General features: G+C 42.5%; 4 protein-coding genes across 6 annotated transcripts in view; all 4 read left to right on the top strand.

Annotated features, from left to right (window-relative positions):
• LOC125307491 (RNA-binding Raly-like protein) overlaps nucleotides 1–8,735 on the top strand; it is a 73,105-nt gene extending 64,370 nt beyond the window's left edge. For both annotated transcript variants that reach the window (XM_048263501.1, XM_048263500.1), the window contains 5 exons: nucleotides 934–1,097; nucleotides 3,303–3,416; nucleotides 4,321–4,478; nucleotides 6,169–6,228; nucleotides 6,517–8,735. In XM_048263501.1, the coding sequence (XP_048119458.1) occupies nucleotides 934–1,097; nucleotides 3,303–3,416; nucleotides 4,321–4,478; nucleotides 6,169–6,207 (475 nt within the window). In that variant the 3' untranslated portion in view covers nucleotides 6,208–6,228; nucleotides 6,517–8,735. The remainder of the gene's footprint in view (nucleotides 1–933; nucleotides 1,098–3,302; nucleotides 3,417–4,320; nucleotides 4,479–6,168; nucleotides 6,229–6,516) is intronic.
• Nucleotides 8,736–9,539: 804 nt separating this feature from the next.
• On the top strand, nucleotides 9,540–11,118 carry uraha (urate (5-hydroxyiso-) hydrolase a). The gene is made up of 4 exons (XM_048263284.1): nucleotides 9,540–10,165; nucleotides 10,376–10,518; nucleotides 10,606–10,741; nucleotides 10,845–11,118. The coding sequence occupies exons 1-4, from the start codon at nucleotides 10,112–10,114 to the stop codon at nucleotides 10,932–10,934; spliced, it is 423 nt and encodes a 140-aa protein (XP_048119241.1). The 5' UTR covers nucleotides 9,540–10,111; the 3' UTR covers nucleotides 10,935–11,118.
• Nucleotides 11,119–11,881: 763 nt separating this feature from the next.
• On the top strand, nucleotides 11,882–14,869 carry pdcd5 (programmed cell death 5). Of its 2 annotated transcripts, XM_048263134.1 has the most exons (7): nucleotides 11,882–12,079; nucleotides 12,625–12,651; nucleotides 13,237–13,280; nucleotides 13,559–13,620; nucleotides 13,970–14,061; nucleotides 14,157–14,228; nucleotides 14,402–14,869. In XM_048263134.1, exons 1-7 carry the CDS (start codon nucleotides 12,014–12,016, stop codon nucleotides 14,447–14,449), a joined length of 411 nt encoding a protein of 136 aa, XP_048119091.1. In that variant the 5' UTR covers nucleotides 11,882–12,013; the 3' UTR covers nucleotides 14,450–14,869. The 2 variants fall into 2 exon arrangements, with proteins under 2 accessions (XP_048119091.1, XP_048119092.1); XM_048263135.1 differs by lacking the exon at nucleotides 12,625–12,651 and having other exon boundaries at nucleotides 11,885–12,079.
• Nucleotides 14,870–15,420: 551 nt separating this feature from the next.
• On the top strand, nucleotides 15,421–21,402 carry mvda (mevalonate (diphospho) decarboxylase a). The gene is made up of 10 exons (XM_048263780.1): nucleotides 15,421–15,639; nucleotides 15,947–16,017; nucleotides 16,668–16,782; nucleotides 16,868–17,014; nucleotides 17,175–17,374; nucleotides 17,577–17,651; nucleotides 17,881–18,099; nucleotides 19,030–19,145; nucleotides 20,010–20,118; nucleotides 20,362–21,402. Exons 1-10 carry the CDS (start codon nucleotides 15,564–15,566, stop codon nucleotides 20,440–20,442), a joined length of 1,209 nt encoding a protein of 402 aa, XP_048119737.1. The 5' UTR covers nucleotides 15,421–15,563; the 3' UTR covers nucleotides 20,443–21,402.
• Nucleotides 21,403–21,843: the final 441 nt, after the last annotated feature.

Genomic DNA, 21,843 nt, shown 5'->3' with positions numbered 1-21,843 from the left:
CACGCACGCACGCACGCACGCACGCACGCACGCACGCACGCACGCACGCACGCACGCACGCACGCACGCACGCACGCACGCACGCACGCACGCACGCACGCACGCACGCACGCAACATGGAGTGCACTGTTTTATATCAGCCATGCCTGAGTTATCAGTGGATGAGGGCTACAGATGAGGGTAACATGAATATGTAAACCTTCAAAGCTGCCACTGACACCGTGCTCTAGTTGGCAAAAGTACAAAGTTGATGCGCTTTCTGAAGTGACTGCCGAAGCTGAAATGAAAGGCTTTTCATAATAATTTACGTCATTTAGATGTGACTGATGGAGATCAAATCCAGGATGTAGCAGAGAGAGGAGAGGGTTAGCCGCCCAGGGACGTTGATTGAGCTTCAGTGCGCAGAGCAGAGAGAGAGCAGAGTGGAGTGGAGCAGAGGAGAGCGTGGCTTGATTTTTGCATTGCAAACAAGTCCACCAGCTGCTTTTAATGAGCAAAGTCTCTCTAATTTGGTGCTGATTAAGGGAGTCAGATGTAGTTAGGACTCTTAACACTTCAATTCATTCGCCAGGCAATGCTGAGCAGTGTGATCTCGGCCGTTCTGCGCCGGCCAACTGTGATCTGGCATAAATTAGCTTCTTTTTCACTGCAAGCACAACGCTCAAGCAGTGCTGTTGTTTTTTTATAGACTTCTGTATGATCTGGTTCAGGGTCTGTGTTTTTCATTTTGCCTTTAGTCCAGACAGAGATTCTAAGTGTGTGGAATTGCTCAAAATGGTGGAGCGTCTGGTTCCTAAATTCTGATCTCTCTATTTGTCTTTCTGTTCAATTCTTTTTTCTCTCTCTCTCCCTCCCCCCTTCCCTTCCTGTCTCTCTCTCTCTCTCTCTCTCTCTCTCTCCCCTCCCGTCCTTCCTACCCCTCCTGCTCCTCAGGGTGTATGACTACCAGCGCGTGCCCTCGGCGATGCCTGCCGTGCCCCACGGCTCCAGCCTGCCCAAGCGCTCGCGCTCCTCCTCCAGCTCCACCAGCCTGAGACGCAGCAGGGACCGGCCCTCCTCCAAGAGCTCCAGACCCCACTCCTCCAGCAGGGCCAAACGTGAGAGAGACCCGCACCCCTCAACACGCACGCACGCACGCACGCACACAGAGAGAGAGCATATTAGCACATATGCTGTTCATAAAGACACACACAGACACACAAGGGCCTGTACGCATCTAGCTAGGCCCACCCATGCTCCACCTATATTTAAACCTGAAACTTCTTTATTTTATTTATTATTAATATTTTAACCTGGGGAATTATTTATGCACTATGCAGCCTCGTTTGATCCGATGGCCCAGCGGTTGCTTCCAGGTGGTCAGGACCAGCCCTGATGTTTGATTAGTTCAGCGCAGCGGGGTTTGGTGCTGGGCCCAAAAAAAAAAAGAGGGAGAGAGTGGTGGAGGAAAAGAGGAGAGAGTGGTGGAGGAAAAGAGGGAGAGGGAGAGAGTGGTGGAGAAAAAGAGGAGAGAGTGGTGGAGGAAAAGAGGGAGAGGGAGAGAGTGGTGGAGGAAAAGAGGAGAGAGTGGTGGAGGAAAAGAGGGAGAGGGAGAGAGTGGTGGAGAAAAAGAGGAGAGAGTGGTGGAGGAAAAGAGGAGAGAGTGGTGGAGGAAAAGAGGAGAGAGTGGTGGAGGAAAAGAGGAGAGAGTGGTGGAGGAAAAGAGGGAGAGGGAGAGAGTGGTGGAGAAAAAGAGGGAGAGGGAGAGAGTGGTGGAGGAAAAGAGGGAGAGGGAGAGAGTGGTGGAGGAAAAGAGGAGAGAGTGGTGGAGGAAAAGAGGGCTGTTCATCTAAGTGACATGTCTCTCTATGGCAGTGTCACATAGTAGCAGGTGGCACAGCATGGGGGTGGTCAGAGTTTACCAGGCTCTTTGTGTCCCAGAGTCCTTACATGTGTGTGTGTGTGTGTGTGTGTGTGTGTGTGTGTGTGTGTGTGTGTGTGTAGGTGCACAATTCAGAACGTTTTTTTTGTTTTGTTTTATTGGCTGCTTTTGAATATGTATGGTCCGAATTTCATTTTAGTTTACTATTAATTAGTCATTATAATTGGTCATTTTTTTTTATATAAAACCAATAACAGATTAAAAAAATGAAAAATTATTTCTTTGAGTTTTTAGCTTAGTGTCTGTGTGTGTGTGTGTGTGTGTGTGTGTGTCTGTCCTTGTGCGCATGTGTTTTTACAGTATGTGTTAATGCATGTGTTATGAGTTAATCTATGTGTATGTGTGTGTTTCTCTGTGTATGCGTGTGTGTGTATGTGTGTGTTTCTCTGTGAATGTGTGTGTGTGTGTTTGTGTATGTAGGTGTGAGTGTGTTTCTCTGTGTATTTGTGTATATGTAAGTGTGTGTGTCGCGGTGGGCTGCACAGAGAGGCCCCTGAGGCTGAGCAGGGGGAAGGCTCCAGATGGTTCTTCATTAAAACCCTCTCCACTGCAGGCTCTCCTCGTGTAATGGAGACGGTCCCATCAGAACATGCCATTACACCAAGTTAACAGAGCAGAACAAATAAGAAAGTCTTCGGCTGCTCTCCTTCTCCCCAGCCAACGCACACCACGACACACACACACACACACACACACACACACATACACACACACACACACACACACACACACACACAGACACACAAGGACCTCACACACTTCAGGGGTCAGACAAGACCTACCAGGACCATCTTTCCATTCCAGTATGCCTTCACCTCCTCTTATTGCATGTCTCCAGTATGCCTTCACCTCCTCTTATTGTTTCTCTCTCTCTCCATTTCCTCACTTCCTTTCAATCTCTCTTTTCTGCCCTTTCTGAGTATTTTAGAGCCGCAGTTGTCTTCCCTGTGAACTGTGGGAAAGAGGGAGAGAGAGAGAGAGAGAGCGAGCTGAGGGGGCGGACTAGCAATGAGCTTTTCCACTTTTCCACTGGCTGCTATTAGAGTTCACAATAGAGACAGCGGTGGAAGCTGCCGAGGCGTTTAACTGCTGACTCCTGGCAGGAATCAGAAATGTAACACACACAGACAAAAGAGAGGGTGAGAGAGTGAGAGAGTGAGGGAGTGAGGGAACAGGAGAAAATAATAGAGTGGCTGTGGGACGTAGTGTGTGTGTGTGTGTGTGTGTGTGTGTGTGTGTGTGTGTGTGTGTGTGCTTGCATGAAGTACCTCAATTCAACTGCACAGGTAGAGTTGTGAACTGATTGTACTAACAAAACAGGCACATTTTACCCCTCTCTCTCTCTCTCTCTCTCTCTCTGTCCTACACGTATGGTGTGCAGTGAAGATGGAAGAGCTGCAGACCATCAAGCGAGAGCTGACCCTGATTAAGGTTCAGATCGACGGGCTACTGGATAACCTGGACAGGATGGACAGGCAGAGGCAGGATCACACAGGTATGCTGCACACACACACAAAATACACTGCATGTCCCTCCTGAGTTATTTTACTTAAGGTGAGCCATGGCTGGAGACCAGTGCTCCCAGGAAAAGGGGTAACTAGTGCCCCCTGGTGGCCCACTAGCCCATTGCCTTAAAAGTGTTGCAGAGGTGACGACGAGGAGGCGTTTGTTGTGTGGCCCTAAAGTCTTGCTCGGAGTGGCTGGCACATTCTTATCTCTGATGCGTGCCCTTGGGTTAGGGATCGCTTGTGCTGCTGCTGCTCCTCTGTCCCTCTTTCACTGCTCCATATTCATTTATCCTGCAGTAATTACAAGACACTCGCAGTGGATTCGGCTCAGAGTCATTGGCTGCTAATGAATCCCTTTGAAATCGGCCCGATGGCGTCATTGTGAGAAAGATATGGATGTGTGAGCTGTTACACTTTTGCCCTTGAGCTTCTGAAGGCTAAAGAGCTTTATTCTCGCTGCAGTGAATGGGGATTTTATTTGGCAAACCTTTTATATGGAAATGGCCACTAATTCTTGAGGTATCTTATGATGGGTATCCTTGTACAGCATTGTAATAACATTGATGTTAATGTGCTTGCCGATTTTGATGGAAGTGTCGGCTGAAGTGGTATGTTCAAGGACTTATTCATTATAGCAAATTTCACCATGTTACTATAGGTATACTAAGCGGAGAGAAAATTTCATTTAATTCAATTCGGTTTTATTTATAAAGTGACATAACGTACATATATGTCTTAAGGCGATTTACAGAGCCCATCTTGAACTTGATCATACAAAAAGGTCTGAGAGAGCTGTCTGGCCAGAGTTATTGATCTGTGTCTGTGTGTGTGTGTGTGTGTGTGTGTGTGTGTGTGTGTGTGTGTGTGTGTGTGTGTGTGTGTGTGTTACAGGATCCCCACTGTCCAGGGAGGGCAGTCTCGGAGGCTCCCCCTACCACGCATCTGCCAGCAGCCCTGAGGCGTCTCCACAGAGCCCCAGGCCTGGGCGCCGCTGTGCCCGGCGAGACAGCCCTGAGCTGGGGGAGGCCAGCGATGACGAGCCCCACACGGTAGGAGAACCGGCCCCAAACATCCCGCCGCAACACAGCCCATATTAACATTGCACAGGGCACGGATCCATAGCCACAGATCATTACGGTATCACTGTGGTGCATACCAATACAGCCAGACACACTGAGCATTTCTGACCCTCTTGGCCTGGTATGCAAATACAGTGTTTTTTTATTCACACTAGCATACCAGAGTTACACAGAGTTGGGTGCACAGCATCCTTGTTACTCTCTTTGGACTGTGAAGAACTGACATGGTCTGTTTTATTTTGCATACAATGTATGCACTTATGATAGTTACTCAAGCTCAGTATTAAAGAGAGAAAGTGTTTTCTTGTCCTGTGTTTTTTGTGAAGATACGTGTATAGTGAGTTTGTGTGTGTGTGTGTGTGTGTGTGTGAGTGCGCGTGGGCAAAATACCATAAATGAGTACAATACTGGGACAGAGTGCATGGTAAATCACTCTGACAGTTGATACATCACAACCCAACACAGTAAATCCAAAACTACATCTGTCTCCTTCAGACAAGCCACAACTCCTCCTACAGATGCTCCCCTTATACACAGGGCTTAAACACACGCCAAGGCAAAATGATCCACACATGAACATGCGTACACACACACACACACACACACACACACACTCACACACACACACTCACACACACCAACCTCAAAGTGAAAGCATAATCTGGCTTACTTTAAATGTGAAAAAGTTTAACAGGACACATTTGTTTAAATAGGACATATACCCACTTTTGGTGTTATTGTAGAATATACAATTAAGACACACACACACACACACACACACACACACACACACACACACACACACACACACACACACAGTGTTAAACTATAACTGCATTTTTATATGGCCTTAAATAGAAATGAGGAGGAAGGGGAGGAATCTATAAAACAGCATAGAGGGAGGGCAAGAGACTTGCACCATACACACCTTTGGAAGACAACACTTTCCTTGTCAAATGACATCCCTCTTATATATCCCTCCATATATATATATAACAAAGCTTTTATCAAGTCATAGCACATAATAATTATGTGTAATTACCGAGGAGTTTGTTCCCTACCTGTCTGACACATTTAGCACTTTTGGTTTCGAGAGCAGGGCTTCAATTACGCCGCTGCTGCAGAGCTACTGTCTGCTGCTGGTGCGTGTGTGTGGAACGATGTGGAAAGACTTTGGGTGTCTTTTTCTTCAGAAAATAGTTTTTTGCCAGAGAATGTGGAATGTAAAGGCTTTAGGCTTCTGTTTCTCCTGAAAGAATAGTTCCAAAGGGAAGTAGACCCCTGGATCTCATCTCATCTCTCTTTCTCTATCTCTATATATCTCTTCACATCTCTCCACTGAGCATTCAATTTCTCCGCTACACTCTCTCCTTACTGTTTCTATTTCCTTTTACTAAACTTTCTATACAAGTTTCATTCTCTCTCTCTCTCTCACTTTCTGTGTCTTTCTTTCTTCATGCTTCACATTTCTATCAGTTTATGGAGCTTCTAGGTTTCTCAATTTGATCCCTCAATCCCATAGTGCACCACCTTTGTGTTTAAACATAACACCATGAAACATTCTCCGCCAGAGCAAAGGATTCTCTGGGGCATCGACTGCAGATGTGGGTGTTCTTGTCTTCATTCACTGTAATATAGTCTGTCTGTCTCCTCTCCCCAGATGCATCATCACAGCTCAGACCTGGAAGATGAAATGTGAGAAGGCTGTCACAGCTCCGAGGTATTGGCACATCAAAAATAAGAGCAAAAAACAGACAACTGTCAGTGGCTGACTTTATGTGATGCTTATAAAGACTGGCTCCATCTGCTGAGACAGGAGCAAGCCAAGGCTCTGACTTTTATCTTCTCATAAATGTCCAGCACTGCACATTAATACAGCCTCTTCAAACTTAATTGGGAATACTGATACAGGCGTATGCCTTGCTGCTGTTCTATTTCAGATATAAATAATGGCCGTTCATGTGAATGCAGTCATTTGAGTCTGATGTCCTGTTGTGTGTGTTCACAGACGAAGCTGGACGTCGGTGATGTGAAACAAAGAGAAGGAGCGCCAAACATGGAGGAAGAGCACACTACATCCCTGTCTTTTTTTCATGTAGTTACCATGCCAACACCAGCCGCAGAACACTACTATCCCTACTATCCCCGTCAGCCCACCACCACCCCTCTGCTGTGTGTGTGTGTGTGTGTGTGTGTGTGTGTGTGTGTGTGTGTGTGTGTGTGTGTGTGTGTGTCATGGGTGTGCCTGCACCTAAATGTGAAATCAGTGCTGTAGAGTCTCCAAAAGGCTCATCATCTGATCAGCAGACACAGCCCTCCGCCCCTGGTGTCAGTTCCCTCCCTGAGCTTACTTCTCTGTTTTTATTCAGCAAATGAAATGAGCTCCATCTGTGACAAACACACTTCACTGGCGTGGTAATTACAGCCATCTATTGGACAAAAGAGCACCATACTTCCTATAGTGAATCTCTCCTGTGAATTGCTCACCAACACACACACTCACACACACACACACTCACACACACGTAGAGATAGATGCTTACACGGATTTGCTTAGAGCTGATTTCCCCTGCAATTATGATCTAAAATGTTAAACAGGAGATAACTATTATCAGGTACGAAATACTTAGGTCAAACATATTTCTTTCAAAAGACTAATAATTTAAATGCCTAGATTTAATGGCTTCCCGGTGGTGACATATTTGCCTTGAAAAGGGTTCTCTAATGGCATCCTGTCTGATGTGGGTGGAGGTGTTGTGCCTGCATCACTGCTCCACTGTTGTGCTAGTGTCTTGATCTGACCCATGGTCTATGGATTACATGGTCAAAAAAGGCCCATGTCATTCAAAATCACCATACACAGATCCTGTAAAAATGTTGTGTCCCCTAGCTAACAACAGGTTTGGAATACAAATAAGGAAATAAGCGAACTCCCATACTTCTGAAGAAAATCTAATCTTTGTGAGTAAACAGAGGAACATTTACATACTGGAATGGGCTTCTTCAATTTATCTTAAACTTTGCAGGCAGCAGAAAAAGACAGGCAACAGAAATCATTCAAGCATCCCTTAATTAGGGAGTTTATCCACCTAGCAGAACCTCATCTTGATTTGTCCCACTGGATAATATATGACAATAACGTCACTAACATGTGAATTTAGTGCAGCATATCCACACTAGACTCTCCAGGGTCTCTGCTGATATTTATGACAGAATATCCTCCATTCCAGAACACCTGGATTTCAAAAGGTCTTTGTGTAGCCTACTGCCTGTAAAAAAAATCTTACCAGATGCATACCATGTACAAGACAACTTTGTTTGGCCTTTGAAAAATTGTCTCATTCAGGCTTTGTGTGTGTGACTAGCTGGTCACTGCATTGCTTGCTCTGATGTGTTGTGTGAGCTACAAAAGACAACCCTGTTCACACAAGCATACAGCCAAAAGCCAGAGGCTCTTGACCCTGGAGCAAGATCCAATTTGTAAGATGCTAGATGCAATAACTGCAATTCTTGTGCCATGCAAGGAGAAGACAAGACTACAATATCTCGCTTTAAAGTCCACTGCCATCAAAAGCCACTTTTTTATTGTAGGCCTATCAGTCATCCTGTTGAGTTGCCATCATGTCAATTATTTTTAAAATATGAGAGAGATATTACATATTTCTCCCGGAGTCTATCCAAAATACATCTTTAAACAGCCCCAAGTAATATAGATGATCAAAGACTACTCCGTTTTAATGTCAAAAGCATGGACATGCCAGGCCAGTGTGCTTTGCTGCAAGGAAAGGATTCTATTTTGAGTGCGGCTTTATCCTCCAGAGCATGTTTGTTTATCTTTTTTGTTTCTATGGTTGCAAACTGCTGTCATTCTGCAGCCAGTCATGCTACATATCTGGCTGTGTGATGGTAATGCTGTGGCCCCCATCTCTTCTTCTGTGGTATAGGCGCATTTGAGGTGGTCTGGGTCAGTGTGTAATATTGTGTAATATTGTAAAACTTTCTTTTTTGTGGTCTACTCAGTCTAATTTTATTCTTTTTGTTTGATGTCTCAGTTTTGATTATCAGGAGAGACAAATGAAGGCGGGGAAAAAAAACCCATTAAAGACAGTTTTGTTACAATCAAGTACTGTTTAGTAGTTTTTATGTTGTTTTTATGTTTGCCCTCATAACAAGCAAAACTCATACATTGTCACAGTAGTAAAAGTATTTTCATATTGATTATCCAAACCTTTGTCTTGTCTCCTTTTTTAACATAATTATCGTTGATAAGAACTTTCTAGCCCAGTGGCTGCTATTACATAAGAAATATCAGGGGTTTTGAATATGAATGAATATGAACTAACTGTCAGGGATGATCTGTATTTTCCCACACAGCTGCTCTTGCCAGATACAAATGCAGTTCATCTAGTTTAATCCACTGGGTTAATGCTTACAGCCACAAAGGCATAGCAGCGAGAACACAGCTGAGCCTCCACAGCCGTTTATAGCATCAAGGAGTTAGCGCGTGGTAATACAGTGCTTGCTGCTGCAGTAAGCAGCTGAGAAGGGAGAGTATGAAAAAGTGAAGGAGAGCCACTGTGATGGTCTACAGTATCTCCCCCTGCAGTACACAGCGTGAGGAGAGCCACTGTGATGGTCTATCTCCCCCTGCAGTACACAGCGTGAGGGGGCGCACACAGACACTGATGGGCTCCAGCTCCCTGTGCTCATTTTGCACAAAGCACTCCTCAGAGCATAGGGGCCTAGATTTTAATAAAATAGAAATGTACATAATGTACTGGCCTCTTGCAATACCCACAACACACACACACACAAAGAGCACACTCTACAGATGAACAGAACTGAAATAACAATTTCTAACATGTTTTTATTTTATCTGGTAAACATTACAACAAGTAAGTTCCAAAATAGACATGCCATTATTTACAGATGGAGGCCCTTGTGGATGGAGAGTTGGCCTATACACTTCTAACTGAAAAATGAACATTTGTGAGTGCTGGCACCTTAGCTTTGCTGACCAATGTTTCATATAGCTGAGGTAGGCTACCCACCATCATATAGCCTACCACAAGATGGCAGTGCACATTCAGTGCCAAAATCACTGAAATTCCAGTCTTCCTACTTGTTTTGTATTGAAGAAAACTGTAGGATTACCTTCATCGCAAGGTGAGGCAGTAATGCTGTGATTTTAAAGTACATGGCTAACCAAACGCATTCGTTTGCAATAGCTTTGCATTATAAACATTTTGAAAGTAATTGCAAAATGGTTACTTACCACATTTAAACTGCAAGCTAAAGCTTACCCAAGAAGGCCCATATGTGTTACGAAACTGTTGAAATTTGGCTGGGTGGTATCATTGCCTGTCAGTCTGCAGGTGAACCAACCTGAGGTCGTTTGCCCCTGGTCCATACGCCTGTGTTGGACTTTTTTGTTTTCCTGTAATAGTAATCGTCCGAAAAGGATTTATTTTATTTGGCGTAAACTCTGCCGTTTAGCCAGTGTGTATCCTTACAGTAGCCTGAAGAGTTGGATAAATTACGTCAATCTCCAAAACAAAGCAGCTTCAACAATATCAAGGAAGTCAGTCAGCTGACTCTTTCGGATGACTTCTCAACGTTTACAGCATATAAAGGATCATATATTGGCTGCGAATACGGTAAACCTATGATTATGTTTATATTATGTGAATAAATACAAACATGACTATGCGTCTTTGGCAAAAGAAAAGAATCTTAGAGGTCTGAGGTTGAGCATGTGAAACGAAACTCGGTAGAAGATTAAACACCTCAAAACCATAGCATGTGTCTGAAATTCTCCTCTGGAAAGTCTCTCGAGTTGCTCGTTTATTTAATTATTTCCTTGATAGTGTACGGAAATGGCCACGCCTCCGCCAAGCCCCCTTTCAACCCATGTGCTCAACACAGGCCGGGGTGTCCCTGGGGCTGGTATGGCCTTGAGTCTGCATCGTCTTGACCCCTGCACTGAGACCTGGAACCTTCTCATCTCAGGGTATCAGTTCAGGCCGTTAAGAAATGAAGATTATTGCAGTAACTCATAAAAGCAACTTGCAAGCCCTTTTTTATTTTATCTTTCTAGGGCAACCAATGATGATGGACGCTGCCCAGGCCTCATAACAAGAGAGGCTTTTATACCTGGAGTTTATAAGATGCGCTTTGAGACAGGACAGTACTGGAAGGGGCTGGGTGAGACTTGTTTTTACCCATATGTTGAGGTAAGAGCAAAATTTAAGAAGGCTTTGTCAAAATGTAAAAAAAAGTATGATACTTTCCTTTCTGGAATGCCGAAGACTGTTTTTTTCTGATTTTCTTTTGCAGATAGTCTTTACAATAACGGATCCTTCTCAGAAATTCCATGTGCCCCTTTTGCTCAGCCGCTTCTCGTACAGCACCTACAGAGGCAGCTAGAGGCCGCTAGAGGCCGCAAGGCAAGTCTCCTGGGTGTATTGACCAAACCATACTTTGACATGGTCAAGTTCTGGAAACCTTTGGATGGCTGAAATTAAAACCACTCATAGGCCACTTGTAACTGACACTGTAGGCTTACCAGCATGTGTTAAGATGAAATTGAATAATAAAAAAATACACACATTGTCTATGACTTGTAACATGTGACTCTCCACAGCAAAAAACAGTCAGTCATATGTTGCTGTTTTGAGAAATGGGGATATGGAACATGTGTGCTACTAAAATGGTTGGTTTTTACATTTTGACATGATTTTACAGCATAATGTCTACAGTTGTATATTGTGAATGAATGGATTATATGAATACCTTAGGCTATCTTTTAAAACATGTTTGTGTGCTAGTCATCACTAGCCATATTTTTTATTATTATTATTTTAACGCTAATAGCCTACTCTTACAAAATATAAAAATAAAACTGCAGTTATGGGACAAAAACATAAGTGAAGTGCAATTCAGTAGGCTTACGTTTGCCTGGCCCCAAAGGCAGTAGTACCTGCAGACATTAAAAAATTGCTGTCGGAAGAATTTGTGACTTTATAGAGCAAAGATAAATATGCTGTTTCCTGACTGCTAATGGGGTTTGTTGTCAGTTTGTAAAGGTTAGACAAAGTAGGAAATAGGCCTAATGTTAGGAATCCCTGATCTATGTCATTGCTTAGGTTGGACTAATGTAGCCTAGTGGACACAGTTCAAAACACACATACTCCCACAACCAACTGATCATATGTGTGTGTTAGAGCATCATATATATTAGTATTTTCTCAGTGAAAGACATTTTACATCATACAAACTGGTCCACTGTGCAGACTGGACAGTTAAAGCTCGTTGTTTGGTTTTTCTGAAGTTGATTGCCATGACTAGGATAGCCTTTTCTGTAGTCGATTAGTATAGCCTCGATTTTAGTGCTCAGTGCCCAGCCCCGGCCCAGCCTTCTATCCCCGTGCTGTACAGAGAAGCTGTTTTGTAAAGTAACTGTTTGTTTATAAATTACTCTGAAGTGCATCTGATATTTCTTAAAAATGGCAGACGACGAACTGGAAGCGATCCGACGGCAACGAATGGCTGAACTTCAGTCAAAACATGGGGTAAAGATAATTATTTCTTTAGCAAGCTAACATTAACATATCCCCAGCCATATATGGAAATGCACATTTCATTCATGTTGGCAGAAAAACACATGTTATAGGCCACTCCATTGTAAAGCCATATCGATTTCAATACAGCGTTTTACTGATATCCATTTGAATCCACGAGTTTTGACAGCTTCATTGTCACGGTGTGTTATTTTTTGCGTGAAATGCTGCTAGCTGTCTGGGTTTATTTAGCCAGGTTGCTAACTAGCTGGCAAAGGTAACGCTAACATTAGCTCTGTGTAGTAACGTTATGCTCTCACTGTCAGCGTTACTATAAACATAGGCCCACATAATGGCCCACCATATCTTTACATTTCTTGCATTCAGCTATTGTCTCTGTAAGATGGTCTTCCGTTCTTCTTCTCCGACTACCTTAGGTTACATGATAGCTCGCAGCATTCAGTCACATAGTGGATAAAAAGCATCTACACATTTTCACACTCTGTGGACGTTTATCAGTGCGAGGACTCGTTGTTAAATGTAGTTGTTCCTTATAGGGTCTAGCATGGAATCCCATGGACCCGGTAAGATGAACACTGGACGTGTCTTGGAAGTGTGGGGACAGCAGATAGCCCAACTAATGGCTGTGCTTCATATTGTGACAAATCTGTTTGAGATTCTTTTGGGGAAAATGCGGGGTGTCTTAAAAGTGTCTTAAAGTTGCTGTTTTATTGATACCGTCTAACCTACCAAAGCGCATGATTTGTCATATTTGCCCATCTGCTACAACGAGGATGAATTTAATCTTACTGCAATAGCCCATTTCGAGAATTTGTCACCTGCAGTTGACATTATTAGTGCAAGTAACCGGCTGGCTTGTAACTGGGTACCAACAAGCTGCCAACTTGGTCCAGCCCCATTTAACCCTTTGTCTTGACTCTTAGGATGCATCTGTGTTAAATAATGCACACCTAGTTATGCAGACAGCAGATTCCAAGGAAGGTGATGCTGTGACTTTGAATGCAGAATTCTGTGCTGCCGTCAGCACGACTGCATGCTGCTCAGAGTTGCTAGGTTGTCGTTACAGCAGGATGCATTGGCTGATGTGGCTATCTTGAACCACTAGACTGGCTGTCAACTCACATGTCATGTGTCTTTTCTCTCCCCAGAATTCATCTAATGATCAACAGGGACAGCAAGAGGCCCAGCAAAGGTTAGTCAGAGCCTGGTTTTACTGCACATCCGCCAGTGTTGATAATAGGTTAATTCCAACAGGTACTAGTGTTTCTCTCTACTTGATAAAACAACAACAATTATGCAATTTTCCTAAGGACACAAATGTCTATACAATCACTCATATTGGAGTAGTTATTATGGTAATGTGTTGTTTTATCAAGTTGAAGTTGTTGACTACTACAGCTTCACATATTGTGTTGCTCTGAAGACTTTTTGTTCATACAGTCAAGTGATGTTCAAACATGTTCTTCACAGGGAAGCAGACATGAGAAACTCCGTATTGGCTCAAGTCCTGGAACAGTCTGCGAGAGCCAGATGTAAGTGTCTTCAGGGAATCTTTTGTTATTTTTTGTATTTCATCCCATTGCCACTAGATGGTGCTGTGTGAACAAAAACGGGCTCACAATGAGCCTGTAAAGAAGTTCACTATCCATTAATAAATGGAATTGTAGTTTATCACAGAATAGTTCAACCAATGAAACAGACTGTAACAGGTAAATTATTCTTCACTAAGGTGGTTTAGCCTAATTTGGCAATGATGGCCATTTAGTTTAATAGTAGAAAAAATACCATTACTCATTAGAACTGAGAAGCCTTTTTTGTTGCATTTTTGAGCATATTAGTATATCTAGTATTATCAATGTGTAATCAATACAATGTTTTCAGTAAGTAATCTGGCACTTGTGAAGCCAGACAAGGCCAAAGCAGTGGAGAACTACCTTATACAGATGGCTCGCATGGGACAGCTTGGGGGAAAGGTTAGTAATTTTTGTATAGTTTTAATATCTTGAGGAAAGCTTTGAAAGGTTTTTTTGTCGGTCTGCAGTCCTCTTGAAACACATTTTGTTGTTAGATTTCAGAATCCGGTTTGATCGAGATTCTTGAAAAAGTCAGTCAACAAACAGAAAAAAAGACAACTGTGAAGGTAAGTGGTCCTATTGCCTGTGTCCTGCTTTGTGAAATGCATATTTAAAGACATAAGATCATCATATGTCAACAACAAAACATACAGCGGTGTCAGATTACCACTACTATCTTGTGCTATAAACATATTAAAGCTAAAATCACCTGTCTCTTGTCCTGATTCTTGTCTTCCAGTTCAACAGACGGAAGGTGATGGACTCAGATGAAGACGATGATGATTGAACAAAGCCAAATGATCTCCCTGGTGGGAGAGGTACTAGTTAGCAGTGTTCAAAGATGGCTGATGGCTGTGACCCGCCTAATGCTTGTTTTGAGCATCCTTATTGGACAGACTACCACACCCACCAGAGCACCGCAACAGGACAACATTTTTATTTGTGTAACTCACTCACTCATTTTCACCATGCCTGACGATTGGTTTCCTTTCTGTCACAAGAGGTAAAACAAATTGCAGTCTTGTTTCTGTAATTCTGCATCTACATTTCCCCAATAGACTCTTTCAGGGACGCAGTAGACCATCGGAATTAGCATCGTACTGGACGATACCTTGGCATCAATTGCTATTTGTTGTTTTTGTTTTCTTTTTTCTGCTATAGTATCTGCTACAGTTTACATAATAAAAAGCCTTAAACAAGTTCAAAAGAAGAAGTATAATTTCATCTTTCAAGACTTGATTCATATGACTGTCTGATTAACTGATTAACAATCAATGGGACTGGGCATTTATGAGTAGTGTTATTATTCAATCTGTTAGTTTGATCATATATCATTCTTTTATACACTTTATGCAATTTACAAAAAGCCTTTCTGTCTTACAGTTTGGTGTTTCTGTTGGGTTGTTATGCATAAACAGCTGAGAGTTTGGTTCACTAGTTGGTTATAGGGCAGCTAGGAAGGGATGGTTTAAACTTTAGTCACGTTTGGTTTATAATCTGTAAATAACATACATCCTGTATTTCAATTGACTTTAGTGCCATCGGTTAAATTTCCAGTTGAATACATTCATGTCGCTATGCTTTATTTGTCTTTTAGGTGGGTAAAGAGACCATCCACTTATTTAGCCTTCCCATAATCTTTCTAAATTTTCGTATGAGCATGGTCTGACCTCAATGATTGGCTATCGACTGGAAATGAGCTTGCCTACTTCAATTTGATTGGTAAACGTATCACCCGTGTGTTTTACACTATCCAATCAGCAGGCGTTTTCGTCTAGCCTCTGTACGCTTTGACGGCGTGCGCATGGAGTGACTGACAGACCCAGCTCATTCAAGGAACGTAATCTGTGTTTTTGAGACACAGTGACATTGTTAGCCAACATCGGATATCTTCTGCCATCATGCCGGATGACAGCAGCCACAAACCTACTATGGTCACATGTACGGCACCTGTGAACATCGCCGTAATTAAATATTGTAAGTGATTTCTCCTGGTACCCTAGTTAGCTTGCTAGGTGGCTAACGTTAATAATATCCACTCCGCTGCTGTTGTCGTTTTTAAATGAATTATCACTGCATATGGAGAACCCTAACCTAATTTTAGACAAGTTGAGTAAATTTTTGCAAATGTAAAACATTTAAATCAAATTAAAAACTCTGTAGAACTTAAACACATTCACATAAACTAGGTGCATGTTTACTTGTGCAAACGTAGCACTCCTTCAGTTATAAGACAACAATGTGCCTATATGTATGCTCATAATGTCTACTATAATTCTGTTAGGGGGCAAGAGGGATAAGGATCTTATTCTGCCAGTGAACTCTTCGCTCAGCGTCACTCTTCACCAAGACCAGGTAACTGATCATGCCAGCTGGTCCAAGACGGACGTCTGATAATTAAAGAGCGACTTCAAAAAGATTGCTTAAGTTGGATGTGATGTGAACATGCGCTGTGTTTGAAATGTTCATTCGTTCCAAAATAAACCAGAATAAGTGTTATATCTAGTAGTCATATAAGAATTCTCAACCGAGTTTATTTAAGCACGTCATGTAACCCTGCCAAAGTTGTAAGCATTGGTTTCAGCCGTTTCCAACCTGTTAATCTCAGAACTGCAGCTAGATTGTTTCTGTTGGTATCTTGTGGAATAGCAAATAGCCGCAACTTCAGACAGTTGTTTGTGTGCAATCTTGACACAAATATCAAGAAGCACTGTCTAGATTTAGCAGCCTATTCAACAGATATATGTATGGACCATAAACTCAAATAATGTAATAAGGTTCCATGAAGATTTCTGGTGCTAATGTAAGTTCTTGTTCTTAAGTCTACATGAAAACAAACATGGGATGGAAACAAAAATGCTGGAATCTCTGTACAGATCTGAGCTAAGGGCTCAAATTTTCTGGCAGTCAGATGAGCTTGAAATGAATGAGTTGGAAACTGCTGAAAGCCTATTAAGATTTAGGAGCTTCCATGATTTTCATAATTTGAAATCTGATTTCCGCAGCTCAAAACCACAACTACCGTTGCATACTGCAGAGACTTTGAAGAGGATCGCATTTGGCTAAATGGCAAAGAGGAAGATATCAACCAGCCTAGACTCCAGTCGTGTCTCAGAGAAAGTGGGTAATGTTAACCACGTTCATTGTTTCACACTGCAACTATAAATCAACTGACTTCCTCACTGGTGGTGTCTTCTGTTACCAGTACGAAGGCTGGCCCGGAAGAGACGAAGCAACAAGGATTCTACTAGTGATATGTCTGCATTATCTTACAAAGTCCATATCTGTTCCAGTAATAACTTCCCCACAGCGGCTGGTCTGGCATCATCTGCTGCTGGCTATGCCTGTCTAGGTAAGCCCAAAGATTATTACATGAATCCTTCAACTATATTGCTGTTGTTAATTATCTCGTGTATTGCTGTTGTTAATTATCTTGTGAATTGCAAATTGCATATTTTAGGCCTCACTTCTCTTGACTACCTCTCATGTTTAATTTGACATACTTTTTCCAGTGTACACATTGGCACGGTTATTTGGAGTAGAGGGAGAGTTGTCCTGCGTGGCCAGGCAGGGCTCGGGCAGTGCTTGCAGGAGCATGTACGGAGGCTTTGTCCAGTGGAAGATGGGTGAGAAGGACGATGGGAAGGACAGCCTGGCGGAGCAGGTGGAGACCGAGACCCACTGGCCTGAACTTAGAGTGCTGGTCTTGGTGGTGAGTTAGCCCTGAACTTAGAGTGCTGGTCTTGGTGGTGAGTTAGCCCAGAAGCGCCTATTGTTATACTGGTGTCACAGGTTGATTCAGTGCCCTGGGAAGTTCCCAATAAAGTTTAACACCATATCATCCATTTGGGTCTGGACTGTTGTATGTGGTTGAGAGCAAAAGAAACAACTGGTATTTCATTGTTGCTGCTTAGGTGAGTGCGGAGAGGAAGCCTGTCGGGAGCACCTCAGGCATGCAAACAAGTGTGGAGACAAGCAAGCTTTTAAAGGTATCTTAATTTTACTGGTATTGTAAATTCACTTTTTGTAAAAAAAAAAAAGGCTCTGCTAAATACAACAGCCATAACCAAAACCATACCATGACCATTTTACTCTTCACATTTTCTCTGCTGGATGCATTCTGTCCTATTTGTCATAAGAAGTTTAAATGTTGGTGACGTGTTGAGATAAATGGAATGCTTAGAGATGCTGATCCTCTGACCTCCCAATGTCCTCTAGTATCGGGCAGACAGTGTTGTGCCTGGGAGGATGGATGAAATGATCAGTGCCATCAAGAGGAAGGACTTTGCTGCTTTTGCAGAACTGACCATGAAGGACAGCAACCAGTTCCACGCCACCTGCCTTGACACGTATCCCCCTATTTTCTACCTCAACGACGTGTCCCGAAGAGTCATTAACCTTGTCCACCGCTACAATAGCCATTATGGAGAGACAAGGGTTAGTGCTGAATTCAAACTGATCTTCTAACATTTTGCTTTTGTTCTCTACGCTATCTATTTGTGTCTTCTTGTAGAAGTATAACTGAATGAACAGAAGCACTCTTATCGCCTATAGGATCCTGCAATGTGCTGCTGGTGCAGAAATGCTGCTCTCTGCTTCTATTTGTTTGTTGGTCATAAATGTTGTACAGGCACTACAAAATATTAACACATGGCCAGAATTTAACACTCTTAAAATGATCAGTGTCTAATCATTTAGTTAAGGCATATACTTTCACTTGTTGATGTTGCTTTGCACATGCCATTGCGTTGTCTTACTTTTACTGAGCCCATAGTAGCTTTAGTACATAGTACATAGTTGCTGCATGTTATAGCATGGAATACACTGATGCCATAGAGAAGTAAAACATGTGTTTGGTGATGGCGCAGTGACAGGCCAGGTTTACATCACAGTTACACATTCCACATTGTAAGAGGAAGTTTCATATGGAGAACCATGTTCATTTCTAAAAATATTAGTTACTCTATATGTATACGGTACTTACTGTAGAAGGTCGGGCCATACATATTAGCTCAGTATAGGAGTTGCATGTTTCAGCGAGTTACAGTGTATCCTCCTAATCAGTGTTGAAAAAACTGAATTTTGCAGGTGAACCAAATGAGGATGTGAAACCACATGGAGGTTTAAGAGTTTATTCAAATACAAGGGGAACTGAAAATGCTCTCTGATAAATGGGCAGCAAAACAATTCATGCAAATTAATGAATGGATATACTTGATTAATAAGATGTATACAGAGTTACAGACTGTATCGGTCAAAGGCCTTTTTTTACATTAAATGGAAAACTGCCACTGTTTCAAAATCTGAACATTTTGACGGGGAATCCCATTTTCATTTAGTTGTTCATTTCTCATGTCGCCCCACTAGGTGGCGTACACATTTGATGCAGGCCCAAATGCAGTCATCTACACCTTGCAGGATCATGCATCAGAATTTGTTCAAGTGGTCCGTCACTTCTTCCCAGCGGAGACCAATGGTGGACAGTAGGTCTTTTCTGTAATATTACAAAACTCTGCTGTAATATTATAAAACTCTGCTGTAATCACTAGTTGAAGGCCAGCGGAGACCAATGGTGGACAGTAGGTCTTTTCTGTAATATTATAAAACTCTGCTGTAATCACTAGTTGAAGGCCAGCGGAGACCAATGGTGGACAGTAGGTCTTTCTGTAATATTATAAAACTCTGCTGTAATCACTAGTTGAAGGCCAGCGGAGACCAATGGTGGACAGTAGGTCTTTTCTGTAATATTATAAAACTCTGCTGTAATCACTAGTTGAAGGCCAGCGGAGACCAATGGTGGACAGTAGGTCTTTTCTGTAATATTATAAAACTCTGCTGTAATCACTAGTTGAAGGCCAGCGGAGACCAATGGTGGACAGTAGGTCTTTTCTGTAATATTATAAAACTCTGCTGTAATCACTAGTTGAAGGCCAGCGGAGACCAATGGTGGACAGTAGGTCTTTTCTGTAATATTATAAAGCTGTAATCACTAGTTGAAGGCCATGTCAGTTAAGCTTGGGAGCTATAGTAAGGGAACTCACAATAATGTTTTTACAGCAAGGTGTTGTCAAAAATGTCACACAATGAATAATTTAATATGCTAGCTATTTTAACCAGTGCCAAGTCACTGTGTGTTATTGTTTCAAAGCAAGATCTACAGTTTCTGTTTTTGGTTAAAGTTCACATGATGAGTTAGATTCCAATACATATTGCTGTTAAGTTCAGTGGCAATATACTGAGTGAAGTATTTTCATGGCTAAAAGTAAAACATTTTTATGATTATTCATCTTCTGACACATCTTTTGATCAGTAGCTACGTGCTAGTGACACTTTGTTGCTGTCTGCAGGTTTCTCAAAGGCCTCCCAGTAGCTTCCACCACAGTCTCAGATGAACTGAAGAATGCCATTGGGATGGAGCCCCTGCCCAAAGGAATCAGCTACATCATCAACACAAAGGTACAGTGAGCTACATCGTAAGTCAAGTGCAGATCTAGCCTTGTAGCTGCTAGATTCATAATACAGTTGCACTGTTGTAAAATGTAACATTTAAACCAGTAACAAAGTGAGAACTGAACATCAGATGGAAACACTGTTTGTCATATTATATAAGTATATTATATAAGTTTTCTACATGGTGTATTCCATACTATATGCAAATTGTTCAGTAAATTATTGTATTATTGTACTTCTATCACCTAGGCTGGCCCTGGACCACGCATTGAGGAAGACTCAGATCTTCATCTGCTGGGCTCGGATGGCCTGCCTAAGAACACTGTCTAAGTTAGAAAGCCTACAGTATGACTTAGTATGGCAATACTGCCGCTGCAATTGAATTAGTGTTAAAACCACAACACAACAAGCTATTGCAATACATCTGTCTTGTATAAATGAACATTCTATTCTATATAATTTGTCAGCATTCACTCTAAAGCTAACTTCACGACTCTCAATCATTAGATCGCTGCACAGAGGTTGACCAAATTCTGTGTTGAGCTTGTAATGAGCTTTCCCATATTTGTAGTTCACATTCCTATGATGTCTTTGTGATGTCACAGTGCTGTGCAAATGTCTTTGCCACCTTACATGTTTTGCTTCAGCAATGCCATAAGGACATTACATGTTTTTTATTCTCACTCTCTTTACTAAAATATAACAAGACTCAGGCAATATGTAGACCGTATTTAAAAACACAAACACAAACCATTGGATTTGTTGATTTAGTGGAGTTCTATTGATCAGTCATGCAAGGGAGAAGCTGTTGACATTCCCCACACACGCCACTGACAGAAGTTGCTGGTAGATTCAGAAGTTGCTGGTAGATTCAGCTGTGATGGCGGCAGAGGTGTAAAAGTCCTGCTTCAGAAAGTCCTGCCACATCACTCCAGCCATTCACTAAACCAGCTGACCAACCACTCCTCAGTCAGGTAGATGAGCTGATTGGTGAAATCCCCTGCATTGAGTACACAGGTAGAACCAATACATGGTAGGACTTTTACTCTCTGAAGCCAGACTTTTACACTTCTGCATGGGGGTCTCAAGACCAGCTGCTGACCCAAAAGCTGACCCTGCAGTGTCAGGTGACCATCTCAGTAGGGCGCAATGAGGAGGGGCCACCTGACACATACTGTACATCACGGTGACTCATACTGTACATCACGGTGACTCATACTGTACATCACGGTGACACATACTGTACATCACGGTGACACATACTGTACATCACGGTGACTCATACTGTACATCACGGTGACACATACTGTACATCACGGTGACTCATACTGTACATCACGGTGACTCATACTGTACATCACGGTGACTCATACTGTACATCACGGTGACTCATACTGTACATCACGGTGACTCATACTGTACATCACGGTGACACATACTGTACATCACGGTGACTCATACTGTACATCACGGTGACTCATACTGTACATCACGGTGACACATACTGTACATCACGGTGACTCTCCTCATTCGCCTTATTCACCCGGCGGCCAGAACAAGGCTAAAGGGTACACAACACAATAAGACGAATCGTACACCTGAGTGGGAATACTGCCTCAGTCTGCCTCATCGAGATTCTTTTGCCAGAATGCTTTGGCTGTGCCTTTCCCACATCAGCTAACCAATGAACTCTTCCAACTGTAGGTTTTCAATGAGGTCTTCGATCTGTAA

Source organism: Alosa alosa, chromosome 14 (assembly GCF_017589495.1).
Source record: "Alosa alosa isolate M-15738 ecotype Scorff River chromosome 14, AALO_Geno_1.1, whole genome shotgun sequence".
In the NCBI taxonomy this organism is placed as follows: Eukaryota; Metazoa; Chordata; class Actinopteri; order Clupeiformes; family Clupeidae; genus Alosa; species Alosa alosa.
Note: the sequence above shows the minus strand (reverse complement) of the source record. Positions and strands in the feature narration are given on the sequence as shown.

Bases quoted from the DNA above. Each gene is read 5' to 3' on its own strand.
- uraha (XM_048263284.1), top strand. From the start codon at position 10,112: ATGACTTCTCAACGTTTACAGCATATAAAGGATCATATATTGGCTGCG. The intron at 10,166-10,375 runs GTAAACCTATGA...TTTCCTTGATAG, and splicing joins ATATATTGGCTGCGAATACG to TGTACGGAAATGGCCACGCC. The intron at 10,742-10,844 runs GTAAGAGCAAAA...TTTCTTTTGCAG, and splicing joins GTTTTTACCCATATGTTGAG to ATAGTCTTTACAATAACGGA.
- pdcd5 (XM_048263134.1), top strand. From the start codon at position 12,014: ATGGCAGACGACGAACTGGAAGCGATCCGACGGCAACGAATGGCTGAA. The intron at 12,652-13,236 runs GTAAGATGAACA...TTCTCTCCCCAG, and splicing joins CATGGAATCCCATGGACCCG to AATTCATCTAATGATCAACA. The intron at 13,621-13,969 runs GTAAGTGTCTTC...CAATGTTTTCAG, and splicing joins ACAGTCTGCGAGAGCCAGAT to TAAGTAATCTGGCACTTGTG.
- mvda (XM_048263780.1), top strand. From the start codon at position 15,564: ATGCCGGATGACAGCAGCCACAAACCTACTATGGTCACATGTACGGCA. The intron at 17,015-17,174 runs GTAAGCCCAAAG...TACTTTTTCCAG, and splicing joins TGCTGGCTATGCCTGTCTAG to TGTACACATTGGCACGGTTA. The intron at 20,119-20,361 runs GTACAGTGAGCT...TCTATCACCTAG, and splicing joins GCTACATCATCAACACAAAG to GCTGGCCCTGGACCACGCAT.